This window comes from Lepus europaeus, chromosome 18, assembly GCF_033115175.1.
Source record: "Lepus europaeus isolate LE1 chromosome 18, mLepTim1.pri, whole genome shotgun sequence".
In the NCBI taxonomy this organism is placed as follows: Eukaryota; Metazoa; Chordata; class Mammalia; order Lagomorpha; family Leporidae; genus Lepus; species Lepus europaeus.
The window spans coordinates 10590847-10610725 of NC_084844.1; the positions used below are offsets into that span (position 1 = coordinate 10590847).

The window sequence follows — 19879 nt, forward strand, 5'->3', positions numbered from 1 at the left end:
CTAATGACTGAAACAAGGTGGTTGCAGTGTTGGGTCAGGAGAGTGAAGAAAACTGAGATATTAATGGTTAGTTAAAAAGAGCTTAGTGGCCGGTGCCATGGCTTAACAGGCTAATCCTCCGCCTTGCGGCGCTGGCACATGGGGTTCTAGTCCCGGTTGGGGCACCGGATTCTATCCCGATTGCCCCTCTTCCAGGCCAGCTCTCTGCTATGGCCCGGGAAGGCAGTGAAGGATGGCCCAAGTGCTTGGGCCCTGCACCCACATGGGAGACCAGGAGAAGCACCTGGCTCCTGGCTTCGGATCAGCGCGATGAGCCGGCCGCAGCGGCCATTGGAGGGTGAACCAACGGCAAAAAGGAAGACTTTTCTCTCTGTCTCTCTCTCTCACTATCCACTCTGCCTGTAAAAAAAAAAAAAAGTTTAGTGTTTTAAATACACAATTTGTGTGATTGCTGGGTGGCTGATGATTAGAATTATTGTGAGATAAGAGTAAAGAATAAAGCTGAATATATCATCATGCTAAACTAAATCTGAAACTTTATAAATAAGTTATCATGGGAATTTTCTAACAGTTTTGATTGTCAGATAAAAGATTGGCATTACTGTGTGGGTGTGATAATTTGAAGCATTGGCAGTTGGAAAATTATTTTTGTAATTATACATACATATATGACACCAGATGCTCCCTTTCAGATGTGTTTACTAGAGAAGCAATGCGTTTTTGGGTACTCCATTTTTCTTTGTCTTTTATATCAAAGAAGATTAATCAGAAATGTTATATATTTTATGGGTTTTTTTTCTTTTGAATTTTTAAAATGATGAAGTTGGCATTCTCAAAATTTGTAGAGAAATTAAAACTTTTTTGAAAGTGTTAGTTCTTAATGGAACTATTAACTGAAAATGAAATAAAGCCTTCAAAAATTTGTTTAATATTGTGCTAATAAATGTGTATAATTTAATACATAAAATACATAAACAAATACATAAAATACATAAACAAATACAAAATACATAAATACAAATATATAAAATTAATATTATTTTTTCAAAAAATCAGCTCTTTATTTTGCTGACCTTCTTTTTTTTTATTCAATTTTGTTGATTTCTTCTCTAATTTTAATTATTTCTTTTCTCCTACTAGTTTAGAGTTTGGTTTGCTGCTGTTTTACTAAATTCTTCAGATGCATTTATGGTTCATTTATTTGGTGCCTTTCCAATCTCTTGATGTAGGCACCTATTACTATAAACTTTCCTCTTAACACTGCTTTTGTTGTGTCCCATAAGCTTTGATATGTTGTGTTGTTATCTTCATTTGCTTCCAGAAAGTTTTTGATTTCTCTTTTGATTTCTTCTATGACCCACTGTTCATTCAGGAGCATGTTGTTTAGTCTCCATGTGTTTGCTCTAGGGATTCCTGAGTTGCTAGTTTCCAGCTTCATTCCATTGTTATCTGAGAAGGTGCATGGTATGATTCTAATTCTTTTGAATTTGCTGAGACTTGCTTTATGGCTTAGTATGTGGTCAATCTTAGTGTAGGTTCCAAGTACTACTGAGAAGAATGTGTATTCTTCAAGTGTAGGATGAAATGTTCTGTAGATAGCTGTTAGATCCATTTGGTCTGTAGTGTCAATTAAATCTGCTGTTTCTTTGTTGATTTTTTGTCTGGTTGATCATTCCATTGCTGAAAGTGAAGTATTGAAGTCCCCCAATACTATTGTATTGGAGTCTAAGTCCCTTAACATATCTTTTAAATAGCCCGGTGCCCTGTAATTAGGTGCATATACATTTATAATAGTTACATCTTCCTGATGAATTGACCCCTTAATCTTTATATAGTGCCCCTCTTTGTTCCTTTTAACAGTTTTTGTGTTAAAGTCTATGTTGTCTGATATTAAGATGGCTATACTAGCTCTTTTTTGGTTTCTGTTGACATGGAATATCTTTTTCCAACCTTTCACTTTCATTCTGTGTGCATCTTTGTTGGTAAGATGTGTTTCCTGTAAGATGCAAATAGATGGATTTTGTTTTTTTAAATCCTTCAGCCAATCTGTGCCTTTAAACTGGGGAGTTGTGGCCATTTACATTCAATGTGGACTATTGATAGGTAATGACTTTGCCCTGCCATTTATCCAAAGATATTCCTAATTTATACTTTGAACTTCATTCGATCTTTTACTGAGTTATTTTCATCCTTTACCTTCTTTCATATTGATGACCATGTTTCTGTGTGTTTAACACATCCTTAATCATCTTTTGCAGGGCTGGACGGGTTGTGATAAATTCTTTCAATTTATGTTTGTTATGAAAGGTCTTTATTTAACTTTCATGCACAAATGAGAGCTTTGCAGGGTGATAGTTTTTTTTTTTTTTTCTCTTAAAAGTTGGGCTATATCACTATTCACTCCTAGCCTGCCTGGATTCTGATGAGAAGTCTGCTCTGTATCTAATTGGAGATCCTCTGAAAGTAATCTGACATTTCTTTCTTGCACATTTTGTAATCTTTTCTTTATGTTTCGCTGTGGTGAGTTTGATTACAATGTGTTGTGGCGAGGATCTTTTCTGATCGTGTCTATTGGGAGTTGTGTGCTTTCTGTACTTGGATGTCTCTTTCTCTCTCCAAACCCAGGAAATTATCTGCTGGTATTTCACTAAGGATTTCTAATCCTTTCTTTCTCTCCATGCCTTCAGGAACTCCTAGAACCCGAATGTTGTTTTGTTTTTTTTTTTTCTTTTTTTTTTTCTTCTTATACCATCCTGTAGATTCCTAATAGTATTTTTTTAGATTTCTAATTTCTTCTCATCTTTGGTTTGACTATATAGTTTCCTGTGCTTTGTCTTCTAAGCCAATATCATCTCTTCTGCCTCACTGATTCTATTTTTAAGGCACTACACTGCATTTTTTATTTGTTCTATTGAATTCTTCATTTCATTTTGATTCTTCCTTAAGATCTCAATTTCATGGGAGAGATTTTCTTTCATGTCCTACGTGGATTTCAGTGGTTTGTGGGTTTGCTTTTGATTACTTCTATGTAATCTTATGATTGATTTTTTGAGTTCCTTTTCTTGGATTTATTCTATCTCATTGTCTTCATAATCTAGTATTGAAGTGTTATGTTCTTTTGGGATCATCATCATGTTGTCTTTCTTACTGTTTTTTGATTGTTGTGTCTGTTCGGCATTTTTGGAGATACCCATTGTTTTCTTCTTTTTTTTTCCACTGTGGCGGCTTTTATCATTGTATTATGACTCGGTAGATAAGTGGACTGTCTGCTTTCAGTGAATCTCTAGAGGCTTGTACTGGGTGTGGCCAGAGAGCTCTCTGTAAATTCTCCAGGGTTAAGGGCATACCTAAGGTGACACTCCCAGGTTTGGCGTGGTAAATCTCTCTCTCTCTCATTTTTTTTTTTTTTTAATCAGAAGGGAAGTATATTCTGCTCAGCTGAGCTCTGTTCCTTAATGGAGACCAGAGCCTGAGTGCTAGCCCCAGTGGGTATAATATTTGTCTGTCCCAAGGACCACACAAAGGATCTGTGCAGTCCTCGGTGTAAGTTCAGATTCCCCAGCAATGTCTCTGACCAGAACCACAAACCCCCAAGCTTGTGGTGTCTCCCATTGAGACTGCTCAAAGTCCCAGCCATACCGTGAATTCTCCCACACACCCTCAAGTTTTTTTCACAGTCCTGGTTCAGAAGCTTCACACAGTCACAAGGTCCTAGCCCCCTGTTATTTCTCCCCACCAGAGTCAGGAGTCTCAGCTCTGCAGATTGCTGGGCAGACACGATCTGGTGTAGCTGTTACATATGTCCAAAATGTGCCCACTCTATGGGCTTGTCACAGTATACCTTTCTAAAGAGATCAGAGAGAGAAATGTGTCCGTCCTGTTCTTTTTTCCTTTTTTCTTCTCTAGTTTGGCTGGTGCACTTTCCCTCATGAGGCTTCAAGCCTTGTTCCCTCTAGGCTCTTCCTATCACTTTTTTGCCAGTGTCTCTGTCTACTGTGGTCTCGTCTCACCTCACTTTCCAGCTCTGGTAAGTAGGCTCTTGGCTGCTGGAGTCCCAAGCCGTGGGCTCCCTTGCCCTCCACATAGGTCTACCGTGTCCCTCTAATTTCGCTAGAGTTTCCTCTGCTGTTTTTTCCCTAACTGTTCCCTGAGACCACACTATCTCCACTCTTTTTTAAACTCTTCTGGACTAGAGCAGTAAGCTCCCTCCCTCCTCCTCCATCTTGGAACCCGCTCCAACTGTGTTGTTAACTTGCAGCTGTATAGTATTTTGGTCACTTTCATTGTCTTATACTGTTAAATATCTGTATATATTTTATTATATATTTTAATATTTGTATATTTTACAACTGTGCATTTATTGATAGATATTTGAATTCTGTTGGTTTATAAGTATTTGGACTTTTATTATATATATTATTATATTGGACTGTACCAAAAACATTCTTGTACATGTGTTTTGATGAAGTATATGTATGTGTGTGTGTGTGTTTATTTGGCTTATACTTGATACGGGATTTGTGGGTCAAAGGGTATGCATATGTGGAGCTTTAGTAGATACAACCAAAATATATGAGAGTCCTGTTTTTTGCACCTCATCAATTTGCTGCTTTTAAAATTGCCATGGTGCAGCAGGTTAAGTGGCTGCCGTATGACACTGGCATCCCATATGGGCATCAGTTCAAGCCCCAGCTGCTCTACTTTTGATCCAACTCCCTATATTGCACTGTGGAAAACATGGAGAATAGCCTAAGTGCTTGGGCCTCTGCCACCCATACAGGAGACCCAGATGGAGTTCCAGGCTCCTGGCTTCAGCCTACTCAGCCCTGGCAGTTATAGCCGTTTGGGGAATGAACCAGTGGATGGAAAATAGATCAGTCTCTGTTTGTCTCTCTGTCTCTGTCTCTCTGCCTTTCAATAAGTAAAATAAAATTTTTAAACCTCTGTATGCTTTAGAAAGACCTTCATCTTTTTAAGGGAATATACCAAAATATATTTTGTGTTGTTTTGCAAATAGATTATAGTGTATTTACACAGCAGCAACCAGAAGAAGAAATGGATTCAAAATCTTTGGATGAGATGGAAGAGAGCTTACTTATTCTTTCTGAGACCAAGGCTTCTCTAGTGAGCACCATGAGCCTTTGGAAACAGCAGGTGTATACAATAGCAAAGTTTCATTTACTTACTTTGAAACGTGAAAGTAAATCAGTGAGATCAGTGTAAGTATAACTATAACTCTACTGCCTGAGAACTTTTCTATTAAGGATAAAGATGGATTTTTATCTTAATTATTTAAATGAAGAGATATGTAAATAATATATATAGCTTTGAAATATTAAATTTTAATTTCATCAGAAAATATAATCATAATTATATAGAACTATCATTAAATATACTCAGAGCCTTACTTTTTTTTTTAAACTAACATTTATTATCTCACCTATAAAATGGAAAAGTAACAATTAAAATTCTCCAGTTGTGTGATTTTTGAATTGCTGTCTTTGAATCTTCGATTGAATTTTTCATTTACATTTTGAAAAAATTTTTGTCTCTCTTAACTTGTGTTACCACTTTTTACTCCTATTTATCAGATGAAGAAATGGGACTAAAAAGGAGGATAAATGTAGCATTTTCTGAAGTTTATGTTTGCCTCTCTCAGGTTCCCTTAGGATGCTGGGCATTTAATTATTCAGAAATGTTAACTACCTTCATATTGAACATCTATCTTGTTGACTCCAAAATAGTTGAAGCAATAGAACTTAATAATCAAGAATAAATATTGTTAAAGATTTGAAATGTTCTCTATTTATTTGTTTTTCTGGTCAGATTTATTAATGTCAAATGACAGTAAAGTATCTGATTTATTCCTGTGAACATTACTGAAAGAAAAATGTTTAAGTCAGCATGTTTCTGTTTGTTTAGTTGAACATATTCTCAAAAAATACTCCCTGAAAAACAATAAATGTGTTTTAGCTAATCTTTTCATAACAAAGTACAATAGACTGGTTGGCTTAAATAACAGAAGTTTATTTTCTCACAGCTCTAGATGTTGGAAGTCTGGAATCAGAAAGCCAGCATAGTGAAAGCTTTCTTGTTGGCTTGTAGAAGGTTGCCATCTTGCTACATGCTTGTATGACATCTTTGTCAGGGGCAGGGGAAGAGAGAAGCTCTGATCCTATCACAAGGGCTTCACCACTTAACCTTATCTAAGTCAAATTTCCTTTCAGAGATCCAGGCTTGAAATACCACAGATTGGAGTTTAGGACTTAAAAGTATAAAATTGGGACAGGTTAAAAACATTTAATTCAAAACAAAAAGTCTTCAATATTCAAATATATTGAGGGACTATTACATTACATATTCTGTCTTTCAGATTTACAGATTGGCCATAAAACAAGTTAGATGTTTGATGTTTAATGAAAAATAATTTCTTCAACTTTGTTTAACACAGAGTTTCCAATTATTATTAAATCATGATTCTTCTAAAACACTTATTAAGTTATTATAGAACTTGATTTTTAATGCAATATGCTTTTGTAATTGTTAACTTAGGTATGCTTATCACAATTTAATCATATTGCCTGGGAGGGTGTGTGCTGGGCCTGCTCGCAACAACTAAGAAGCTTCTGACTTCCTGTCCCTTCCTTGAGATATGAATGGGGACTTAGGTGGCAGGGATCCCAATGACTGCAGTGAGCCGCATGAATACCCCAGATCTCCATTACCGCTACCATCAACTATATATTATTGCCCCCCCCCCAAAAAAAAAAGAAAAAAAGGAAAGAAAAGGTATAGGAAGACTATGTGACAGAACCAACAAGAACAGAAGCCAAAATAGTCAACCAAATGAATACTCAAAGGCACATCTTAAGGAAAAAGCCTTAAATCAACAAAATCTATTCTTTAAAAATGATAGAAACAAATAATTGCAAGAATTAACATAGGAACCAAGAAATATGAATAAACAAGGTACTATTATGCCCCCAGAGAAATGCTATATACATTAATTTCAGAGCATGAAGAAAGAAAGATTGGTGAAATGCTAGAAAAAGAATTCAGAAGAGTGATTTTAAGGTTACTCAGAGGTACAAGAGAACACAGATAATTAGGAAATCACTGCGTGACATGAATGGGAAATTCAGCAAGAGATAAAAGATATTGAAAAATAACCAAACAAATATTAGAATGAAGAAATCAAACATGTCAAATAAAAAATATAGTTGACAGCCTTGCCAACAGACTAATCAATTAGAAGAAAAACTTCTGACCTTGAAGACAAGTCTTTAGAAATACCTCAGTCAAACAGAAAAAAGAAAAAAAAATGAAAACAGTGTTGAGGATTCATGGGATACTCAAGCAAACCAATATTCAAGTTTTGGGAATTTCTGAAGGAATGGAAGAAAAAAGAATAGCATAAAAACCTATTCAATGAAATAATAGCAGAAAACTTCCCCAATTTGAAAAAGGTGCATATAAAAATACAGGAAACTTATGAGACCTCAAAGAGACATGTTCAGAAAAGAACCTCAACACAATACATTATAGTCAAACTTAGAAAAGTCCAACACAAGAGAGAAGTCTAAAATTTTCAAGAGAATAGCACCAGGTCACTTTGAAAGGAACTCCAATGGATTGACAGCAGATGTCTCAGCAGAAATCTTAATGGACCAGGAGAGAATAAAGAGAGAGAGTCTAAGTCCCAAAAGAAAAAAACTGCTAGGATTGGCGTTATGTGTAGCAGGTTAAGCCTTTGCCTATGGTGCCAGCATTCCATATGGGCACCAATTTGCAGCTGCACCACTACTGATCCAGCTCCCTGCTGAGATGTTCCTGGGAAAACAGTGGTGGATGGGCCAAGTGCTTGGGTCCCTACATCCACATGGGAGACCTGGAAGAAGCTCCTGCATCCTGGCTTTGGAGGAGCTCAGCTCCAGCTATTGCAACCATTTGGGGAATGAACTAGCAGGTGGAAGATCTCTTTATCTCTCTTTCTCGATCTTCCTCTTGCTCTCTCTGGCTCTCTAACTCTACCTTTCAAATAAACCTTTAAAAAAAAGAAAAAGAAAAAACTGCCAACCCAGAATATTTTACCCAGCCATGTTATCATTCATAAATGAAAGTGAAATAAAGGCTTTGTAAGACAATTAAAAACAGAAAGAATTCATCACCACCTGATGAATCTTACCAAAGAATGATTTGTCTTTAAGAGTGGGGTATCTGAAGATTATAAATTGCAAAGTGAAGTATGAAGATCTAATCTCTCCAGCAATTTGTCATGACATTCATCATCACATACAATATAGATGTATTTTGTGGAATAAGTACTGTCTTGCTAGAAGGTCATTGCAGTATGAAGTACATTATTTTCCTTCCAAAAAGAGCAATAGCAATGAACATGATTAAATTGTGCTTCAGATGAAATGTCAAAGTATCAGTCATTCAAAGTTTCACTGAAGTTTTGTTCTCTACCCTGTATCTAAAATATTTTTGTTAGTTTATAGAAAATAAATGATTGGAATAGAGATAGAGCAGGAAATAGTTCCTGCAGTAGTTCAGAGATAAAAGTATGTGGGACATGATGTCTGATTGCTTAACAATTATAACATATTTACATATCCTATAAAAATTTAAGGGTGGCTGTGATCTAAAAATTAGAATTTGATTTTGTCGTTAAGTATTGGCGTTTTCTCAAATACTATCATGAGATCATTTTTAGAGATATAATTTCCTATAATTTTTTTGTTTTTTAAGGTTTTTATTTTGTTGGTTGTTGTTTCAGTGATTACTTTTTAACTGTCTGGGACTTAAACCTATACCGGTGTAAAGGAAGGCTTTTAATAGGTTTATATATTAATGTCCCTTGACTTAAAGTTTTTTTTTTTTTTTCATTTCAGGTTGCTTCTGCTTTTAATTTTTTTTGCTGTTCAGATTTTTATGTTTTTGGTGCATCACTCTTTTAAAAATGCTGTGGTTCCCGTCAAACTTGTTCCAGACTTATATTTCCTAAAACCTGGAGATAAACCTCATAAATACAAAACAAGTCTGCTTCTTCAAAATTCTACTGGTGAGACTGTGTGAAGGTCTGTGAATGTGTGTTGGTCACGGTATGGGTTGAAGGGTAGCTAGAGATCAGAGATACGGAGTTTAGAAATATATTTAAGATAAGGTATGACTTGTCTGCATGAAATGTAAATGAAATGAAATGAAATATTTACCTTATTAATGCTGAACAATATATTACAGAAGTAAAATTTTGGTGTAAATGTAAATAGAAGGGGCTGGCGCTGTGGCATAGCAGGTAAAGCCACCGCCTACAGTGCCAGAATCCCATATGGGTGCTAGTTCAAGTCCCAGCTGCTCCTCTTCCAATCCAGCTCTCTTCTATGGCCTGGGAAAGCAGTAGAAGATGGCCCGAGTCTTTGGGCCCCTGCACTTGCATGGGAAGACCAGGAGGAAGCTTGTGGCTCCTGGCTTCGGATTGGCGCAGCTCTGGCTGTGGTGGCCAGTTGGGGAACGAACCAGTGGATGGAAGACCTCTCTCTCTCTCTCTCTGCCTCTCCTTCTCTCTCTGTGTGACTCCGACTTTCAAATAAAATAAACAAATCTAAAAAATATAAATAGAAGTTTTAAAAGTACTATATACTATTTATAATTGTAAAATTATCTTTTTTGTTTTTAGTAGAATTAAAAACATTGTTAGCTAAATATTTTATATCAGAGTTTATGATGAGCAAAATAAATTTAAGAACTTAAACATCCCACTTAGAAAGAGTTGCAATATGTAATGTTCATGCAGTTGAATATCTATGTGGATATTTTTAAGTAATCCTCCAAGGATTCTCTGAAGAATTAGTTAAAACTAAGGAAAAATTAGCCTTAGATATTAGTATATATTAATGAACATATTAAATTTATAGTAAATATTTTTGGATTTGTAGCTGGTATTCTTACTACAAAATTGTTAAATACAAAAATAAGTTTTTAAGCATACAGATTTGAGCAAAACTATGAACAGAAACTAGCACAGGATTCTGATCTTCAAAATATTAAAACCTATTACACAACTTTATTCATACATGATGAATTATTCCTAAAATATCTCCCATCTATGTAGGTAACTCTAAGTCCCAAGGTTCTCTAAGAAGAAGAAATGAGGGATGACTGCCTAGTACATTTACAGCAAAAAAAAAATTGGTTTACTTCAAAGCTTCATTTGTTTAATCTTGCTGAAATATGTCTACACTTGAAAGTACAATTTAATATAATCTTTTTTATAATCAGAAAATCTTTGGGGGTTTAACAGTTCCCTACACTGTGAATTCCTTTTTGAGTAACTATAAACTGAATAATTTTTCCCAGTGTTAAAATAATAAGCATGGTAAGGGATGATTGTAAATATAGTGCTTTATTACTTAGCCTCTGTTCTTTTTGAGGAAAATGTACTGGGTGATAGAAAATTACCCTTAACTAGAAAATGTTATGCTTTACATTTTTTTCTTTCATTTAGAATCCTTGTTTTTTGTTTCAATATACATTTTAAGCTGCTAGAATATACTACTCCATGGAAACTTCCATTGTGATAAATTTGACATTTTTATGTATATCTAGAGAATCCATCTCAGATCTTTTTGCTTTGAGTTCATTCTCACTGATATGTGGAAATTAAGTACTTCCAACTTGTCCTGTTCATTATTTTTAATTAGTGTTACTTGCTATGAGTATATCCCATATTTTCCTAATCTCTATTACCAGACCAAAATAAAACTACTTTTACTTTAGGGATAACAGCTCTATGTGTACAAATATAGGTGTGAATGTACATGAACACGCACAAGTATGTGGTGGTATCTTTTCCTTCTTGCAGAGCTTCATATATCCTTCAGTCACAGAGCATAGTCACTCTGGCATGCCCAAGATAAAACAACAGTTAAGGCATTGAATGGATTGGGAGTAAATGTAATGTCACTATAAACCTAAACCCACCATTCTCTGAAACACTTGAGTTGGTGTGATCTGTTCTGCCTTGCCATACTACTCAGTGACTGATAGTTCTGCTTTGTTTGATTTGTATTCCTGTCAAAATCACATTTGTCCTTGTTTGAATCCTGATTTTGTGATGATATAGCGTGAACTGCCTCTATTCATCAGACATATGGGTACAGATTTAAATCCCAGAAGGAGTCAAAAGTCTTTCTCTTGACTTGAAGCAATTTAGAGAATATAGATAGAGATCTGATTATTTATTTGAATGTTTTATATATTTTGTATATTTACATATTTAGTGATTTATTTAGATGTATTTATTAGCTTGACTTTCAGAAGAAGAAACTAAGGCCCAAAACATGTGATTGGCTTGAAGAATGTTTAGTGTGAATGGTGCAACTCAGATTTAAATTCAAGCCAACTAATTCCAGATCTAGTATTCCTAATCCTGTTTTAGCAATGAAAATAAAATGTTCTTTAAAAATAGGATAGAAATTATGGGGGGGGGGAGCCATTGTAATCCATAAGCTGTACTTTGGAAATTTATATTTACTAAATAAAAGTTTAAAAAAACGTTGTTAGGCCAAAAATAAATAAGTAAATAAATAAATAAAAATAGGATGGTTTACAATATGATTAAAACCCTGCATATGTTTCTAACTTAAACTGATTTTTTTATTTGCTTATTTTCTAATACTAGACTCAGATATCAGTGATCTTATTAGTTTTTTCACATACCAGAACATAATGGTGACGATGTTTAATGACAGTGACTATGTATCTGCTGCTCCCCACAGTGCGGCTTTAAATGTGGTACATTCAGAAAAGGTAAGAGTAATACATTTGAATGAATATCAATTTGAAAGTTACAAAAGATTAATCTATTTCCTCCAGAATTAATCATTTGCTGTTTTGATCTCTTTAGTTGAACACTACTGTCTACTTTTGGAAATAGCTAGCTGCATATATTTATAATATGTTTTATGCCCTGATGAATGACTAGTATATAAGGGTATAAGGAACTTTATTTTATTTTTATATTATATATATATATTTTTTTTAAAGAATCAGGTCTACACATTCCAAACCAGATTGTCTTTATCTGTAGTGAGAATAATTTTTATGATTTGTTGAGGGAGATTTTCTGTATAATTAATGAAAATTATGTTAGTTGGTGTGAAAAGCTTGGTATATAGTAATATGTCCACATACATACAGTGCATAATAAGTCTCTCTTTTTTATTGTAGGACCATATTTTTACAGCTGTTTTCAATAGTACTATGGTTTATTCTTTACCTGTATTGATGAATATCATTAGTAACTACTATCTTTATCATTTAAATGTGAATGAAACCATCCAGATATGGAATACCCCCTTCTTTCAAGTAAGCAAAGATAAAATTTCTTATACATATCATATACATATACACATACCTAGTTAAAATTCAAGCAATGGTAACAAGATGTGTAGAAATTAATCTTGTGAGATTGCCTAGTCATCTTAAAATTTAATTGAGAGATGTTTTATGTAAAAGTTTAGGAGATCCCAGTATAAATTTCTGTCAGGATCAAGGTGATCCTGTTTTGTTACTGATATTTTTGTAAAGCATGAATATTTTTGTATAATTCAGTGAAAAATTAATTTCAAAAATGAATATTATTTTTGCAAAATCTGTTACTGTGGTATTGAGAAAACCTTGAAAAGCCATCTAGACTAACATTTTTTTCTTGAGGTAGGGCTGTTGGGATTGTAAAATCAAAATAATTTATGTCTCGAGAAGAATCTTCAGTATTTTTTCTCTCAATCCTTTGTTTTTCATTTACTTAAAAATAGGATGAATATCTGTAATAGGGTTTTCTATTATATTTTTTACAGCTTTACTGAGATATAATTTACACATCATTAAGTTGACCCATTTAATATGTACACTTAAGATTTTTTTTATGTTCAAAGATTTGTGCAACCATCACCACAGTTTAAGATATTCCATCACCCTCTAAAAACCTTGAGCACCCGTTAATAGCCACTCCCCATTCCTACCCATAGTCCTAGATAACCACTAATCTACTTATAAATGGAATAATATAATATGTGATCTTCCTTGTCTGCCTTTTTGAATGTGGCATGCTGTTTTAAAAACTTATCTTTGTAATAACATGTATGATTTCGTCATTTCCTTTACTAATGAAGAGCATTCCCTTGTGTGGAATGTGTACTTAGAACACTGAGTTCTGTTTATCCATTATCTGTTAATGGACATTTGGATTGTTTTCACTATGGGACTCCTATGAATTCTGCTATGAATTTTAAAGTACAAGTTTTTATGGAAGCATATGTTTTTATTCTTCTTGGATGGTGTGTATATCTATGAGTGGAATTTCTGGGTGATATGATAACTCCATGTTCAACATTTTAAGGAACTCCCAGACTGTTTTCAAAGTGGTTATACCATTTTCCATTCCTTTCGGCTAATGGCTTACGATGTTGAGAATCTTTCATGTTTTTTTATTTCTTTAAGAGATGTCTGTTCAGATATTTTGTTCATTTTTAATTAGACCATTTGTTTTTTATCATCAGGTTATAGAAATTTGTAATAGTTTAGATATAAGCTCTTTTTCAGATTAATGATTTGCAGATATTTTGTCCCAGTCTGGAGATGTCATTTCCCTGTTTGATGGTATTCTTTGAAGCACAGGTTTTCAGTCTTGATGAAGTACAATTTATCTACCTTTTAATTACTTGTAATTTTGGTGTTATAGATAAGAAGTTTTTTCCTAACTCAATGTACAAAGTTCTATTCCAGTATTTTTGTTTCATAATTTTTTAGTTTTAGCACTTACATTCAGGCCTGTGATCCATTTGCAGTTAATTTTTTATACAGTGTAAAGAGAGTCTAACTTCATTCTTTAGCATTTGGATATCCTTCTGATAAAAATATATACATTCTGATAAAAATATATTTACTAAAAGTATTTCTCCGTGTATTTAGTCTGTTATTTTCTTCAAACTAAAATGCTGCTTTTTAAAAAATTACATATCAATTCTTATGAATTCTATTTAAACTTGTATTTTTATTGTATGTACTTACTCTTTTTTCTGTTATGTTGGATCCCTAACTTATTCTCCCAAGCCATTTTTGCTTTTCTCAAAATATTTTTTAAAGATTTATTTATTTATTTGAAAGTCAGAGTTACACAGAGAAGGAGAGGCGGCGGCGGGGGGGTGTGTGTCTTCCTTCCATCTGCTAATTCACTCCCAGTTGGCCGCAACGGCCAGAGCCGCGCCATCCAAAGCCAAGATTGGCTTCTTCTGGGTCTCTAACGTGGGTACAGGAGCCCAAGGCCTTGAGCCATCTTCTGCTGCTTTCCCAGGCCATAGCAGAGAGCTGGATTGGAAGTAGAGTGGCCGGGACTCGAACTGGCGCCATATAGGATGCTGGCACTACAGGCAGAGGCTTTACCCCCTACATCACATCACTAGCACCCAAGATATTTAAAATAGTAGTCCCTTTCTTCTCTTTACCTTTTACAAAATCACAGATTCATACTGTATCATTGTTCACCATACTTTCCATGCTATAATCAATTGTTTTACAATCTACTTTACTAATATATGTTCAAAAACTATATATCAGATCATCTTCAATAATCCCTTACCAATAATATTAATTTATTCATTCATTTATATTATACTTAGTGCATAAAATAGCTTGGCACTTATTAATATTTGTGATATATCAATGAGCAAGATACTAAGAAGCTTACTGCATGAAGGAGAAAAGAGACCTGTAATTCAGTTAAATTCTTATACTATACTGGAGATAATGTCAGATCCAATGTCTTTTTTTTTGACAGGCAGAGTTAGACAGTGAGAGAGAGAGAGAGACAGAGAGAAAGGTCTTCCTTTTGCCGTTGGTTCACCCTCCAATGGCCGCTGCAGCTGGCTTCTCCTGGTCTCCCATGCGGGTGCAGGGCCCAAGCACTTGGGCCATCCTCCACTGTACTCCCGGGCCACAACAGAGAGCTGGACTGGAAGAGGAGCAACCGGGACAGAATCCGACGCCCCAACCGGGACTAGAACCCAGTGTGCCAGTGCCGCAGGCGAAGGATTAGCCAAGTGAGCCGCAGCGCCGGCCCAGATCCAGTGTCTTAAGGGCTTAGTTCCACAAGATGGCACCCTGCTTCAGATGTCAATCTCAAACCCCAGTTTGTGACCTTTAAGCCCCAAACTCTGATTTATGTGACTCACCAACTGGCTATAAGTCTGAGGTTGCCATGACCACCTCCTTAGTTTTGATTAATTTGCTAGGATGACTCAAAAGAACTTGGGGAAACACTTTACTTATGTTTACTGACTTATTAATAGAAGACCTAATAATGGATACAGATGAAATTACTACACAGAGCAAAGTCTGGAAGGACCCTGAACATATGAGCTGATGTCCTTATGGAGTTGGATTGCTCTACCCTCCTGTCTTGGATATGTGTTTGTCAACCCAGTAGTTCTCTGAACTCTATACTTTTGTGTTTTTATGGAGACATTATTATTTAGGCATGATTGATTAACTCACTGGCCATTGTTGATTGACTAATCCTTCAGCATTTCTCTTCTCCCCAGTGATGGCAGTTTTGTCACAAGTTCCAGCATTCAAATAAAATGATTGGTTCCCTGGCAGTCAGCCCCCATTTTTAGGCTCATTCAGAAGCATGCAAAGAGTCACCTATTGGAACAAAAGACTCATTAGTCACCCAGAAGATTCCAGGGGAATTAGAAGCTCTATCTTAGATCCTCTTATCACTCAGGAAATGATTAAGGTCTTACCAGCTCTGTGTCAGGAACTACTAGCTAAGACTAAATTGTAAAAGCAAAGATTCTCATAGTACCCCTGTCTACAAACAGTTTAGATACTCTGTCTCAAGAACCAGTGGCAGAGCTAAATATAAACTTCACAGTATCACAAGTAGTGGGTATTACGATAACAAATTAGAAGAATATCCAGTACAAAGTAAATGTTATTAGCTCAGATCAGATTGGGAAGCAATTAGGGACGATTTGAAGAGCAAATGATATCTGAAAGCTCAAGTGGGAATGCTTTTCTAGAGAGAGGAAATAGCAAGTATAAAAGCCCAGAAATGAAAGAAGTATACAAGAGAGAAAGAATGATCAGACGTGAAACATAAAATCTCAGCAGGACCCAGGTTAAGAAAATTTTGTCTGAAGGAGTTTGGAGTTTGCATTCTGTTCTGGAACAGATCATGGGAATTACTAAGCGAGGTCAGTAGATTAATGCTTTAAAAGATGGCCTGACCATTTAGAATATAGTGGAGGGCAGGACTAGAGACAAGAGGAGGATTTTTAGCAGGCTTTTGAAGTAACTTGAGATAGTGATTGTTTTAATTAAGGTACTAGTTCGTAGTGGTTATGGTCAGATACAAATAAAGTTGAAATACTGTAAGGTAGACTTGATGGTTATTAAGGTGTGGCAGGTGAGAACGATAGCTATAATTTTGGCTTGGAAGCTGGGTAGTTTGTACTACCAGTACTATTCACCAAGATTCTTAGTATGGAAAGATGAAATGGTGTGTTTCAAATGAGGTGGGTGTAAGATAAAGACAGATAAATATCCATTAGTTATCTCAACAAGGAAATAGTTAGTGTCCTTGGCTGTAGCAGTGGGGAGATTAGCATGGTATCCAGATTATAGTGGTTGAGATACAATTGTAAGATGAGAAAAGATATTCAACTTCAACAATTTTGGCTATGAAGGTTGAGAGAGGTGAGAGAGCATTAAAGGAGAGATTTATAAACTCTTGCTTCTTCTCTCTTGTTTCTTCCATTTCTCCCTTTGTTCAATTGCATGCTCATGCGACCTAGAAAGGGAGGTTCAAAAGAGTTAGATCTATGAATTTTGGAGAGGATAGAAGCAAAACACCTTTTACTGTTACATGAGGGAAGAAAAAAAATGGCCATATGTGTAATAGCTTCTCTACTCAGTGAGGTAGAGGATTCCTCACCCAAAAGATTAAAAAGTTTCATAGAAGATCATGGCTTTGTGATCTATACCAAAATGTTTTCAGTTTGCTGTATTCTTTCTCCTACTTTAAATGGAAATCATACTGAAGATAAATTCTTGTTACACTTATACTTGGAGATGGGTACAAAATATCAAGATTGTACCTTGAAAAATGGCTCTCACCAAGTTTAGAGGGATTTCTGTGGGAGAGCTGGGGTGTAGGAGAGGACAGCAAGAAATCAGATCGGAGATTCCATTTTTCTCTGTTTTGGAGATTATTTTAATAGTCCAAATGAGAAGAGATGACATGTCTGAGTTAATACAGCAACAGTAACAATTAGAAAAGGATGTTAAAAATTAAGTAAAATAGCTTGATTACTGTTGCATTTGTGAAGTGAGGAGAAGGAAAGGGTCATGTATCTCTTGCAGTTTAGGTACTGTGATGTACAATAATATGGTTCACCAGATTTGATGATACAGAGAAGAGATTTTTGTTTTTTTTGTGGAATAGAAATATTTATTTTAATTTTGAACTTACTGAATTGATTTTTCGTATAGCATTTGCTTGATATTTAGTAAACGTTTTGGATATAGGAATCTGTAGTGATTTCTGGTTAGGAATATTTGTGAGATACTACCAAATATGTGATGCTAAGGTCTTTGAAGTTGTAAGTCATCCTATATGATTTTTTTATTGTGAAATATTTAAAACCTATAGAAAATAATAATGCATATACTAAAATGTTTCAAATGTTATCTTGTCATAATTGTTTTTCTTTAATAAAATTTTAAAGATACAGTGGAAATATAATTTTCACATATTTTTATGATGTTACTATACATGTGTGTATCTGTAACTATTATGAGAGATCTTATAACTTACATTTTCTGTTAAAACGATAGCATTTATTTTGCAGAGGGAAAGAAATATGACTTTTAAAGCTTACTATTCATAGATATGAGTATAGTCTTATTAATATTCTAAATGTTTCCTTCATCAGATTCTGTGGATTGAATGCAACTATAGCTTCCTTAATCTTTACTTCTTCTACAACTTCTTTTATATATTTATAGACTATATCTGGACCTTCTATTATGTACCATAGACAGTGAGACATATACCAAAGATATTGGAACAAACTGCATAATTCCATATGGAATGAATTAGGGAATTGACTTTATTGCTAAGCAAGAAAACTTAGAAGTCCAGAGTACCGTGACAGTGATGCATTCTGCTTCCACTTCATCTAATGGAGGGGTGTGTTAGAGCTAGAGTTTCTGCTAAACACAATGAAAGTTCTATCCCAGTGCAGACTAACTTCACTGCCTCATGGGTATAACTTTTTACAGAACAAGGGTAGGATAATGGCCTTGTTGTGATGGCTGATAAGATTGTGTCCTTAAGTCCTAGATAATCTCCATTTGGGGTGCCTACTGTTCAGCAGATTGTCTTAGAAAGTTAGTTGACTGCACATGGATTCTAGATTGGCTATGGGCATTGAGGCCTATAGGACTTAATATTGTTAAGTATTAGTTTGGGAGAAGTTATTTTTGTTTCCATTGTAAACTAAGCTTGTAATATAGCTTTTCTCAGTGGAAAAAAGGAAGGCCCAAGATTCTAGCTGGATTCCACATAGCCAATGAGGAGTAACAAAAATATTTTTTTTAAGATTTATTGATTTATTTGAATTAATTACAGAGAGAGAGAGGGAGAGACAGAGGAGAGATCTTCCATCCACTGGTTCACTCCTCAGGTTGCCCCAACAGCCAGTGCTGGGCTAGGCCAAAGTCAAAAATTATCGGGATCTTCCACATGGGTGGCAGGGGCCCAAACACTTGGGCCATCTTCTGCTGCTTATCCCAGGCCATTAGCAGGGAGCTGGATGGGAAGTGGGGCAGGGGTTAACAAACTAGCACCCAATGGGATGTGGGCATTGCAGGCGACAGTTTTACCTGCAATGCCACAATGCTGGACCCCCCCAAATCATTATCTGATACTCATTATCACTGTGTGAGATAATGGCGATCATGCTAATTTCTTTGCACCCATATTTTTTTAAATGTTGAAGTTTAGTTTACATGCCAGATTATTCTGTTATAGATAAGAAAATGAAACTACAGTTATTTGCTCAGAATCATTTAACTGTAATTAGGTACAGAGTTGGTACTGTAGTTCACCACTGCCTGTTACCTACCACCCATTCTTTCATATATATACAATGCCTAGGATAGTTTTCCTAATGTATTCCTTCAGAAAATTGTAATATTATTTTAGGATTTACCAAGGTTATATAAAGTGATTCCAAGTTTCATTTCTTGTTCTGTGGTTGTCTTTCAGGAAATTACTGATATAGTTTTTAAAGTTGAGCTGTATTTTCAAGCAGCTTTGCTTGGAGTCATTGTTACTGCAATGCCACCTTATTTTGCAATGGACAATGCAGAGAATCATAAGGTAATGAATCATTCAGTTTAAAAAGTGCAGTGTGGTTTGCTATTAGGAAATATTTAAAAATAACCTATTTGCATGATTCCAAATCTTAAAATATGATTTTTATTTCAGGAGTAAGTAAATGGAATAGAAATACATTTATTTATTATAATTGTAATAATAGTGATAATTAACATTTAATACTTAGTTCTTTTGTGCTTTAAAAATTACATACTCTAGTTCTTACAGCATTGTGATTTAAGTTTTATGTTACCTGTTTTATGGATCAGAAAACTGAAGATGAGAGTTTTCATATAAATTTGCCATGGTAGACTCAGTTTCTTTGAATGGCAGATCCAGGATCTGGCTGACTACCCTCTTTATGTGCTAATTTGACACACTAACTTGCCTCTCTCTTTTAATCTTTTATAGAGAATGTTGAATATATAAAGA

The 19879-nt window shown here is 35.0% G+C and overlaps 1 protein-coding gene across 2 annotated transcripts in view; it reads left to right on the forward strand.

The window, feature by feature from the left end:
* The window catches only part of ABCA5 (ATP binding cassette subfamily A member 5), a 92562-nt gene that overhangs the window by 46480 nt on the left and 26203 nt on the right, over positions 1–19879 (forward strand). For both annotated transcript variants that reach the window (XM_062216105.1, XM_062216106.1), the window contains 5 exons: positions 5018–5219; positions 8895–9064; positions 11684–11811; positions 12232–12369; positions 19337–19450. In XM_062216105.1, coding sequence (XP_062072089.1) covers positions 5018–5219; positions 8895–9064; positions 11684–11811; positions 12232–12369; positions 19337–19450 — 752 coding nt within the window. The remainder of the gene's footprint in view (positions 1–5017; positions 5220–8894; positions 9065–11683; positions 11812–12231; positions 12370–19336; positions 19451–19879) is intronic.